Here is a 12,170-nt window from a genome sequence, read left to right on the forward strand (position 1 = left end):
GGCCGCGAGCCCCGACCCCCCGGAACCCGCGCCCCCGGAGTCCGCGACCCCGGCCGAGGCCAGCGGGACGGCCGCGCCGCTCGGCCCCTGCGCGGCGGAGCCGGCAGCCGCGCCCGAGGGGCCGGGGGAGCCCAAGCCGCCGGACGAGCCCACGCCGCCGGACGAGTCCGCGCCGCCGGAAGAGTCCGCGGCGGCGCCGGCGGAGGCGGAGGAGCAGGCCGCCGAGGAGAGGCAGGTACGGACCCGCCCTCCCGGGCGCCCCTTCCCACTCTGGGGCCAGGTACCCTCCGCGGCTCGGCGCCCCCTGGCGCCCCCGGCAGAGCCGAGAACCTGGCCCCCAGCCTTGAGCCGGGCTGCCTCAGGGAGGGCAGGAGCCCGCGGACGGCAGGAAGGGAAGGTCCCGGCGTGCAGATTCAACGCCCTCCCCCACGAAGTGTCGCCGAGCCTGTCGGAGTTGTGTTTTGTCGCCTGGCTGGCTTTCCTCTTCTTGGCCTCTCCTCCCCCGGCACGGGTCATACCCCACTCCCCACCCCTCACCCTCCAGCCCACGGGTTCCCAAATCCACGTGCATGTGGCTTGTTTCAAGGGCTGCAATGACAGTTGTCTTGATAGTGGAAAATATAATACTTAAAGAAAAGAAAGAAAGGAAAGCTGCCTTTTCTTTTTAGGCTAATTTGAAATCCAGATTCCTGAGTCATTTTTGTGTGAAACCCATTGGGTGGGACTGAAAGAAAGGCACCGGACAATTGCAATCCTTTTTATTGCCGTTTCCAAACTGCACGGTGCTTTGCACACTCCCCCAGGGGCTGCAGATCAGTCGGGCCAGTGTGCAGTGAGGAAGCAGGATAAGGCCCTCCTGCGGCACGGCTGAGCCCCCCAAAGCCGCCCTCCTGCTTCTGCAGTCCAGCAGCTCTGTCCTGACCCCGCGGCCGCCGTCTTGCTTCAGGATATCCAGATGGGCGTCTGATGGCTTGTGGGCACTCCTCTGCCCAGCCCGATACACTTTTTCCGATGTATCTCTTTAGATTGGAAGCCTAGTTGCCAGGCGCCTTCCCGGGACTTCAGCATCCTTGGCCCTTCCAGGCCACCAGCAAGGGTCCAGAGCCTGATCAGAAGGCCTTGTTCTGACTCCTGAGGTCCCTTTCTTGGAAGGGAGGATGGCCAGGACGGTCAAAACTGTGAGCAAGCTGCTTTGGTGCGTTGTGAGCACGTCTGCAGCGCCCACTCTGAATTTTGCTGGACACAATGGTTTATACTGGAGAGAATCCTTGCAGGGAGGAGGAAGCAGCGAGGCTGGGCGGAGGCATTTCTCTTTGCTGAGTAATTGTTCCAGACCCCCTGTGAGCAGGCGCTTTGCTTGACAAGAGGGTGACTAACTGTGTCATTAGAGTGTGTTCTGACCAGGCTGAGGAGAGCTGCTGTATTCATCCCAGGGAGCACCGAGGCCCTGTGGTTCTTGCTGACCTCACCTGTGGTGATGGCAGGTGGGGTTTGGACGTGTGCTGATGTGTTAGGTTTGCTCCCATATTTAGGATTCTCTTGGGAACAGGGGAGGTATAGGGGCTGTTCCCAGGCTGCCACTTGCTCTCAGTCAGCCCTGCTCCTAGAGTTAACACAGTGGCCCCTTTTCACCCAGAGGCAGCTTCTGGACTGAAGTTTAAAATGTTCTGTAGGGGATTCCCTGGCGGTCCAGTGGTTAAGACTCCACGCTCCCACTGCAGGGGGCCCAGGTTCGATCCCTGGTCGGGGAACTAGAATCCCGCATGCCACATGTCGCGGCCAAAAATAAATAAATAAATAAATAAAATGTCCTTTAGTGGTGCTCAGTCATGTCAATCCTCTGGGTTACAGCACTTCTGAAAGAACTTTCTACAGGGCCTCTAGGCTCTCGGCAGTATGATATCTATGTAAGGGTTCTTTAAAAAGCAGCCCTGGTTTGCCTCTGGCTGGGAGAAAGCAGGTCCTGTGAGGGCGAGTGGGGGCTTCGAAGGACAGGGCGCCTTACGGAGGCTAGTGTGATGGACACAGCCTCGGAGCTGGTGTGCTGCCAGAGCAGATGACTGTGACAGTTGAGGCTTGTGCGTCCCTCCTTCCTCCCCACGGCCTGTCCTGACGTGATCCACCCAACGGGAGAATTAAGTTTAAGTCCACTTCCTCCTTTGGAGGTCTCGCCCTTCCCTCTTGGGTTCAGGTCTCCAGCCCTCTCTGAGCTAGCAAGCCCACGTCGACTCCAGCTGTGCACAAGGCCCTGGGCCAGGTGCTGGGGGACACAAATACCCGCTGTTACCCACTCCCCCGCCTTCCCGGTGGTGGCGTTACCCCGAAAGGAGCTGCTAGGAACTGTCTGGAAATGGACTTGGGCATTTTCGAGAGCAGGTCCCACTGCTTTCTTCTGATGATCACACTGCCCAGTCCTGGAGAGCAGACCGGAAGGCCCACTGGGGAAAAATAACTCAAGTCTGGGTTTGGGAAAGCAGCAGGGACGCCCTCAGCCAGCCTCTCCCTAAGTGAGCAGCAGCAGTGGGAGTGGAGGGGGGGCAGCCCCAGCTGCTGAGAGCGGGAAGGCACAGCCCCAGCCCCGGGAGAGTGGCGCTTAACTCACCTCTCCCTCCCCCCTGCATTTTCCATTCTAATCCAATCGCCTCCCTTCTTGGCGAGGCCTGGGAGGCCTGGGGCAGCTGCTGCCCACCCTCACAAAGCTGATTATTGAGAAGGACCCAGAGCCCAGGGAAGCAGCCTTCCACAGCGGCTGTGGGCCATGGGGAAGCGGCCCCTCGGCACAGGAAAACCAAGTCGCATGAAGGGCCTCCGTGGGCTGGGAGGCTGAACTGGGACTGAAGAAATGCGGGCAGAGCAGCCAGGGCAGGGAGGCCGAGCAGAGGGCAGAGTTGTATTGTGAAACCTCTTGTCATTTGTCTCTGAGGGATTAGTGTGGGAGCGGGCAGGGGAGGGGGTGGACATGCCCCACCCTCACAAAGAATTACGGAGAACAACGTCAAGAGCAGGAGCTGGTCCCTTTTAAGCCCAGGAAACGGTGCTTTTTGGGTGCTGAGGTATAGGTTAGGATTTTAGGATGTGCAGGCCTCTTACCTAATGGAGACGTGGATTCCAGCAAGGCTGTATTGTAGGATACCAAACAGTGGTCATGGGCAAAGGGTCAAGTGTCATTCAATAGTACTAGAGTCAAATCGCTCTGTGTGTGCCAGGACTCAGACATCCTGGTGCTCGGGCCCTCCGTCTACTCAGAAACGGAGTAGGGACTTCCTATGAGGCAGCTGGCCAATGTCACAGGCAGGGAGACTGTTCGAGATTGAAGGGGACTAAAGAGACAGGAAAGACAAATGAAATGCCTGATCATTGATTGGATTCTGGATTTGGGGTGGGGGGGTGGAGCGGGGGTGTGGGGAGCTATAAAGAATATTTGGGGGACTTCCCAGGTGGTCCAGTGGTTAAGACTTCGCCTTCCAATGCAGGGGGTGCAGGTTCCATCCCTGGTCAGGGAGCTAAGATCCCACATACCTGGAGGCCAAAAAACCAAAACATAAAACACGAGCAATATTGTAACAAACTTAATAAGACTTTAAACAAAAGGAATATTTTGGAGATAACTGGATCATGTGTCAAATGAATGGTTTATTAGATCATTTTATTGTATCAATGCTCACTTTCTTGAGTGTGATTCCGGCGTTGTGATCATGTAGAAAAATGTCCTTGTTCTTAGGAAGGTGCGTGCTGAAACGTTTAGGGATAAACATGTCATGATTCACATAGTCCCACACACAGATCATGGGTGTGTATGGAGAGAGAGTACAAAGATGGATGGAAAAATGTTAAGGATCGGTGAATCTAGGTGAAAGGGTATATGAGTGTTCATTGTATTATTCTGTCAACTTCTCTGTAGGCTTGGAATTTTCCAACATACAGTGTCGGGAAAAAGGAACCCAGTGGGGAATTTCTCAGGAAACGGCTTGGTTTTTCGGGCACTCTAGGGGTGCTGGTCTGATTGAGCTGCAGAGCCTCCTCTGTCTGTCCTCGCCATGCAGCTGGGCCCTGGTTCACCTTTTCTGAAGTTATCTTGCTGTTAGGTCCATCTTGTCACCAGCCTTGTCACCGCAGACCTGCCCCCCGGGAGCTGCAGAGCCCCTAGCCCTCCCAGAATGATCAAGAAGCAGGTAAATCCCATCCGCCATCATCTGTCCTGAGCTTCATTTATTTTTTTTCTTTATTGTATTTTATTTTCATTTTTTTCTTTTTCGTGTCCTGACCTTCGTGATGTCAGCATGACTCCACTTTTCTGTTCTCTTAACAGAAGCCAGTTTAGTGGAGGCTAACAGATACCTGGCAGGTGTTCATACCACTTTGAGTCCGCTCGGGCTGCTATAACAAAGTACTATAGATTGACTGGTTGAAACAACAGACATTTATTTCTCCCAGTTCTGGAGGCTGAGAGTCCAAGATCAAGGTACTGACGGATTCGGTTCCTGGTGAGAACCCACTTCCCAGCCAGCTGACAGCTGCCTTTTTGCTGTGTCCTCACACAGCACAGAGGACACTCTGGTGTCTTCCTCTTCTTATGAGGGCCCTAACCTCATCATGGGGGGCCCCCACTGTCATGACCTCATTAAGCCTAATTGCCTCCCCTAGGTCCCACGTCCAAGTACCATCACACTGGGGGTTCAGCATATGGGTTCTGGGGGATACAAGCAGTCTGTATCAGATCTAGTGGTTTTCTAGGGGGTTGGGAAACAAATAATCCAAATGTCCATTAATTAGGCCGTTAGATTAGTAAGCAAATTGATAGAAATAAGTAAGGAAAAAAGCTGGACACAAAACAGGAATTATGTCTTCGCAATCATCACAATGATGTACATCAACTAAACAAGATGACGCAGAGGGCTGGAAGCAGAGTTCAACGTTTAGAACTGCAAGAGGGTATGTTTTGTAAAGTTCTTTAAGCTCATAATTATTTTTTCATATGAGAAAGAAGTTGGGGCTTTCCTAATAGCTAAATTTCGTTCATCCTTTCAGAGATAGAGTCTTGTTTGCACATAGAAAATGTAGCTGTCAGAATTTTTCTACTTAGTGGGAAGACGTAAACTCCCAAAGAACGTGCTTAAGAAGAAAGCTGTCTGCCTTCAGAGAGTTAGAAATAAAACGTTGAGCGTGTTCACTTTTAGACAGTTTCTTTTTTGTAGTCTTTTCCTTCCCAGACCATCGGCCCAAACCACAGCGTGGGAGGGGTGAGACCAACTTAGACCCTTGGTGGACATTCTTTTCGAGAAATGCCAAGTCCCTGGTAGCCAGAGCATCTCCGGAGCAACCTACGGCAGAGCGCACTGGGTTTGCCCCTGTTAAGGACAGACAAATGGAAGAGGGGCCCAGAAACCTCCTCCTGTCAGGCCCTGATGCGCAGACAGAGCTGCTGGCTGCCATTCTGATTGCCTGCTGCCTGGGATGCTAATAGCAATCATTCCGTCTCTCTTGCGGGGAGGTGGGCACATGGGTCACCTTCTCCTGGCCAGGGTGGCTAAAGAACAGCTAATGAGATTAACCAGCCTGAAGGAAACCCAGTGCAAGAATTCATGGAACTTGCTTATCTGGTATTTTTGCCTCTGAATAGCCTTAGGACTTGGGGAAGTCACTGAACCTTGTAGATTTCCCATCTACAAAATGAAGGGGTTGAACTAAAATGATGTCTGAACATCTGGAACAATCTGGGATTGTCTGCTTTCTAGTCGTCAGCTCTTGTTTCACGGCCTGGGTAGAGGGTGTGTGTGCGCGTGCGCACACGCGCGTGGTTTTTTTGTTTTTTTTCTTTGTGTGTTTGTTTTGGCTGTGTTGGGTCTTCGTTGCTGCGCGCGGGCTTTCTCTGGTTGTGGTGAGCGGGGGCTACTCTTCGTTTCGGTGCACGGGCTTATCATTGTGGTGGCTTCTCTTGTTGCGGAGCACGGGCTCTAGGCTTGTGGGCTTCAGTAGTTGTGGCACGCGGGCCCAGTAGTTGTGGCTCGTGGGCCCTAGAGCGCAGGCTCGGTAGTTGTGGCACATGGGCTTAGTTGCTCCGCGGCAGGTAGGATCTTCCCGGACCAGGGATAGAACCTGTGTCCCCTGCACTGGCAGGCGGATTCTTAACCACTGCGCCGCCAGGGAGGTCCGTGCTCGTGTTTAGTATTTCCAAGTTAGAAATCCTGGCAGACATTGCTAACCCTCTGGGCAGTCTGGTTGAGACAACCCTGGGCTTGGTCTCAGCAAGGGCCTAATTCTGTGACCTTGGTATTAATACTCTTTCTCCCGGCCAGATTCTTCCTTGCTGAAGGCTCAGAGTCTGAGGTCAATCTCAAGACAAGAAAGTACCTCTGGCCCAGTGGCCTGCTATGAAGATCTGTAAACCTACTCCAGGGTCAGACCATTCTTTGTCTTTATTCCTCATGATCTAAAGCTGGTTTCCCTTCCTCGGGTGGAGGCCTCCTAAGGAGATCTTAAATGCTGGCCCCCTACATTCTGTTATTGCCCTTGGAGTTAGTCATGGTCAAAATTCTTCAGCCTGGCTTTCCCCAACACAATGATTTCACTTCTTCTGACCCTCTCAGATCTGATTTGGTCAGTCCCTTAGTTTTCTTCCCTGTCCTTGACCTTCTGTATTAATCCCGAAATGTAGAGACTAGAATTCAACCTAATACTCACTGATTGAGGGTCTGGTAGATGCCTGATTGCTGCTTCAGCGTATTTTTTTTTAATGAAGCTTTTGATGTCCTCTAAATCCGATTTATAGGAACAGTGCCAAAAACTGTTAATCTGATAGGATTGAATCTGGCAGGCTGATGTCTGAGCCAGACAGAGTGTGTTTGGGGCTTGTGAATGCGCCCTGATTGGGATCTGAGGTCAGAGTCTGGGATGGTCCCTTTGGTCTGGACATTTGGACACACCGCCCTACAGGCTGGCTTCTCATGCCCTGGGGCAGTGTGCAGCTCCTAAATCTCTCTCTCTCCCTCTCCCCAGCCCTGCCCCTTGAGTCAGTGGCTTAGCAGGTCCTCCCTCTCCTTTGCTCTTTGCTGGAAAAGCTCCTGCCCATAATATCAAGTGGAGCACTTACATCAGGGCCTGGACCACCACCGCCATCTCCCAGAATACACTGGCCACGATCGGCCTCCTGGTCTGTGGTTGATGGTGCCCAAATGTATATGCCCAGCCCAGCACCATCCCAGCTGCCTCCCAGACACCTCCCCTCTGTTGTCTAATGAGCACCGCAGACAGTCATGTCTCATAAGGGTGCCTCATTTCTGCCCCCTGGCATGCCCTGCACCTCCTCCCCAAGCCCAGTGACATTCATCCCACTGAGAGTCTAGCACCACTCCCACAGCTGCTCAGACCAAGAGCCCACGTGTCTTCCTGGTTTCTTCCTTTCCCTCTCCCGCCCCCCCGCAGTCACTCCATCAGCCAGTCCTGTCACCCATGTCTCCAGAAGGCCTCCTGCCTGCTGCCACGTCTGCCCATCTTCCTGGCCACTGCTCCAGTCCAGGACTCATCCGGCTGTTCAGTAACCTCCCCAGTGGTCTCCCTGCCTCCAGCGTGTACCCCATCCAAGTCCCACCCCGCAACGAGCAACCAGCGTGCTGGTGCTGTCCGCTGTCCGTAACATAGAAACCTCATCTCCTGTTCTGCTTACAGCCCCCAGTGGCTTCCATCGCTCACAGAATAAACTCCAGGCTCTTACCAGGGCCCCTGAGGCCCAGCAGGACCCTGGCCCGCTGCCTCTTCTCCCAGCTGCCCCGCCCCCTCCGCTCAGTGCACACACACACACACACACACACACACACACAGGCCAGGCCTGGCGCTGCCCCTCCCTTGCCTGGCAGACTCTCCCCAGCCTAGATCTTCACAGATTGCTCATCCTCCCCTTTCAAGTCTCTGTGTCCTTGGCCACCTTGGCGGATATAAATTCCCCCCAGTACATCGTCCCATCCGGCTGGCTTCCTTCTCAGCACTCAGTACGGGCTGAGATCATCTTTTATTTTAGCCTGCATTGTCTGCCGCAGTGGAATGTCAGCCCGTGAGAACAGGGTCCTTGCGTGCCACGTTCATGGCCACGTCCCCAGCTCCTACAACAGGCCCGGCGGACAGGCGGCGCCCAGAAAGAACTTGCTGAATGAATAAGCTGCAATGACAACAAAAAGGAAAGAAAACTCTGTGGGTTCCTGCCGAAAGGCACTCGTAGGACTGCCCTGGGCAGCAGGGGTCTTATTTCTCTTCACGCCCAGCCTCTAGCCCAGGGCCTTGCGTGCCGCCTGCCTGCAGTGCACCCCTAGAGCTGTGTATTGTGCCCCAGAGAGGCAGACGGCTCTGTAAGGTAGTCATCCCCCCAACGTGAGACGTGTTCAAACAGACTGGATAACCGGCAATTCATCAAAGGTTTTATCAACTGGAGTTTGGTACTGGGTAGAAGCCATGTTAGATGAGTGGCTTTCTAACATTTTTTAATGCCCCGGATACCTTTTTCCCTCTTTAATCCTACACGGGAGGAAGCCCAGTGCACAGAGGAAAAGAGGAGCTGCTCTGGGTGAGGGTCTCCGCCCCTCTGCCCTTCCTCCTCCTCCTCCTCGCAGTGGTCCCCGCAGCCCCTCCACTCGACTCCAGGGCTCTGCCGACCGGGGGTAGAATAATAACATGAGCTCAAGACCGTCCAGGTCAGATCCTGTGATCTCAGAGGACCCCATCCAGACAGAGGAAGGAGAGGGGCTCAGGGGTGAACAGCCAAGGACAGATCCTGTGCCCGAGGCTGTGGTCCCAAGGATGACCCTACGTTCCAGCCCGCCCCCGCACCCCATGGCACGTGTGGTGGGTGGGAGAGGACGGCACTTGCCAGTAAGCCCTTAGAGACTGACCTCCCTGAGTCTGGAAGCGGGAGAGCTTCGAAAGCCAGGGGTTGTTTGGATTGAACGTGGCAACCGTCATTATGGGGCTTTGGCAGGAAGAGCGTCATGAAGTCGGCATTTTAAGCTGTCCTCAGAGCAGATGACTGGAGGAGAGTGGAGTCGAGGACACCGTGCCTATGAAGGCACTGAGTGACTGAGACAGGAGTGGGGAGAATGAGGGGGTGGATCCCAGACGGCTCTCAGAGGCGGGGAGAGTCTAGAAGCCAGAATAGAAAGGAAACAGCAGGAAATTCCCTGGCGGTCCAGTGGTTAGGGCTCCACACTTCACTGCAGGGGGCTCGGGTTCAATCCTTGGTCAGGGACCTAAGATCCCACATGCCGTGTGGCATGGACAAAAGAAAGAAAAAAAAATCAACATCCCCAAGCCGTGATAAAGTGTCAAGATGCCGTGACTGCAGGGGTAAAATGGACACGTTGAGGAGGCCAGTTTGGGACAAGAAGACTTCAGTTTCTCGTCACGGGGCACGTGCCTTGTCCAGCTGCACGTGTGGATTTAGAGAGCTGGCCTGAGCGGCCTCAGCCCAGAGCGAGGGTGGCTGAGTTGTTTTGATGGAGCGGGCAGAGAGAGCGGCCTGGTCATGACCTCTGCTGGCCCATCCTCCCCACCCAGAGCCGGCGCCCCGGGGACTGGCGCCGGCTCTGCTCTCTCTGCTCGCCCCACAGCCGACGTCCCCCCCGAATGTGGAGGATGAACAGCTTGACTGCCTGATGGAATCCTTCTGGAAGGAGTGCCAACCATGTCCCGCCCGCTCCCGCTTGAGTGGGAGCCTGGAAGCAGCCCTTGCGCCAGGAAACCCTCTCCGGAGAAGGAGGGGTCAGTTGGCCCGACCCAGGCTGCGGGGCGGCGCATGGGGGATGCTGTGGCCCCCAGAGAGCTCTGTTATCTCTGTCGTTGCCTCCTACGCGGGGAGGGAGGGACAGGCCGGCCTCCCCCTCTGCCTGCTTGGTGGAGCCATGGTCCTCCCTGTCTAAAACCAGTCCGGACTGACTGGGGGGCAGGGGCGTTGGTGCAGCCACAGGTGGCTGGTCACAGGGCCCAACAGACCTTATTTGCAGGACTCCAGGGCAGACCCATCTCCCTAGGCAGACAGACAGACAGACAGAGAGCTGTCTCTCTGTCTCTATCTCCCCCCATCTCTGCTCTACTTCAGCCTGTGTATCGGGCCTGGATCAGCCAGGGCAGCCATAAACGGTGATGTGCTGACTGTCACCTATGCATGTGGCCCCTGGGGGCTCTGAGAAGCCTCCTTCCAAGCTCCTGTGGGACCTGCAGCCCCCTTCCATCCCCTTCGCCACCCATCCCGTCTTGGCCTCTGGGGGACTCCGGTCTTGGGCTCCTGGCCTTGGCGAGGCTGTCAGGAGGCCCTCCCTCCACCTGCCTCCATTGGTGGAAAAGCTGAATTAGAAAAGTAGCCCAGAACGTGTGAAGTTAGAACTAGTCTCTAACCTGCTGAGACGCTGGTCACTGAGCTGACCGGGGAGGGGTCTCAGTCCCGCGCCTGCTCTGGGGACCAGCCGGGATGACACCAGCTGTCAGTCTCAGAGGGTGTCACCAATTCACAGTTTTCATTACACTGATTTACTTTCATTTGCACTTGGGGTATTCGTCTGCTAGGGCTGCCGTAACAAAGTACCACAGACTGGATGGCTTAAACAACAGAAATGTATTTTCTCCAGAACTGTGAGGTCAAGGTGTCGGGGGTCTGGTCTCTCCTGAGGCCTCTCTCCTTGGTTGCACATGCTGCCTTCTTGCTGGGTCCTCACGTGGTTTTTCCTCTGTGTGCAAGCTTCCCTGCTGTCTCTCCGTGTGTCCACATTTCCTCTTATAAGGACACCAGTCAGATTGGATTAGGACCCACCCTAATAACCTGACTGAACTTACCTCTTTGTAGACCCTCTCTCCAGATACAGTCATAGTCTGGAGTACTGAGGGTTCAGACCTCAACATATGAATTTAGGGAAGGACACAATGCATCCCTTAAGGCATGGGTACCATGCAACATTCTCAGGACCAAGGGCATGGACCAGAAATCAACAGTGGTGATGGCCTCTCGTGAGATCTGCAGTCAGCGCTGTGAGCACCTGCTGGGTGCATCCTGCCTCCAGGCCTGGTCCTGGCCGAGCTGTGGGGCACGGCTGCCCCACCAGCCACAGGAGAGCAAGCCCCAGAGTGGGACTCAGACCCTGAGAGCCCTGAGGAGTCGCCTTGGGCCTTCGAGACTCATTCAGCAAAGACAGAGCTGAGGGCCCAATTCCTTTAGCCTCTCGGTTCAGGACCTTACATCTCTCACCTGTGCTTTGAACCTTCCTGCCTCCTGTCTTGCCAGCGCATCCTCACGTACGGCTCCCAAACGCAGCTCTCATCCTGTTTCTCCGCACTTTGAAGCTTCCGGTGGCTCCTCAGGGCCTTGTCCTATATAAGCTCTCTAGCCCAGGCCCTGCATTCCTGGCCTCCCACCCTGCCCTGCAGTCACACCAAACTCCAGGGAGTCGCTGGAAAAGCCGGGATGTTCCAGGCCTGGCCAGCTCTTCTCAGACCCAGCTCAGGATTCTCGTCCCTTCCAAGGCCTCCCCTGCGCCCCTCAGGCTCAGCTGAGCTCCCCTCCTTAGGGCCCCCCACCATCGTGTTGCTTGAATGCATAAGGTACGTACCTGCCAAAGCAGAACTTAAAGATGGGATGTGTTAACGAGCAGGTACGCAGGTAAAATCCTTTATCTTTTGGCCGCACTCTGCAGCTTGCGGGATCTTAGTTCCCCGACCAGGGATGGAACCTGGGCCCCAGCAGTGAGAGCGCCAAGCCCTAACCACTGGAACGCCAGGGAATTTCCAGTAAAGTCCTTACTGACTGCTCTTCCAGACAAAGGCTTCGACAGAGCAGTTCCAGCATTTTGCACACGGTCGGTCTCCCTTTATTCTTCTCCTTTGCTGTCTTGCACACAGCTCACCATCTTGAAGCAAAGAGCACTGGACTGAGGCCAAAGAGTCCCAACCTCCAGAAGGGCTTCCATCCTGGTCTCAGTCGCTCTTATGCATTTTTTATAAAATAAGGGCAAAATGCAATAAAGAGTGATTTTTAAACTTTTTCTTTTTTTAAATAATGGAAGGCTTCCCATTATTATGATGTTGTCTAGAAGACCAGTAAGTAACCCAGATAAATGTGAGGCCTTGGGCACCACCCTGGAGCAGGCCCCCTACCCACCCCCACTGCTGTGCAGCTGGTATTTGACAGAGGCAAGAGC

At 54.6% G+C, this 12,170-nt stretch overlaps 1 protein-coding gene across 1 annotated transcript in view; it reads left to right on the forward strand.

Moving 5' to 3' along the window:
- MXRA7 (matrix remodeling associated 7) overlaps nucleotides 1–12,170 on the forward strand; it is a 31,678-nt gene that overhangs the window by 502 nt on the left and 19,006 nt on the right. The window contains exon 2 of the mRNA XM_029212889.1: nucleotides 10–235. Coding sequence (XP_029068722.1) covers nucleotides 10–235 — 226 coding nt within the window. The remainder of the gene's footprint in view (nucleotides 1–9; nucleotides 236–12,170) is intronic.

Source organism: Monodon monoceros, unplaced genomic scaffold, assembly GCF_005190385.1.
Source record: "Monodon monoceros isolate NGI ecotype Baffin Bay Population unplaced genomic scaffold, NGI_Narwhal_1 Super_Scaffold_9, whole genome shotgun sequence".
In the NCBI taxonomy this organism is placed as follows: domain Eukaryota; kingdom Metazoa; phylum Chordata; class Mammalia; order Artiodactyla; family Monodontidae; genus Monodon; species Monodon monoceros.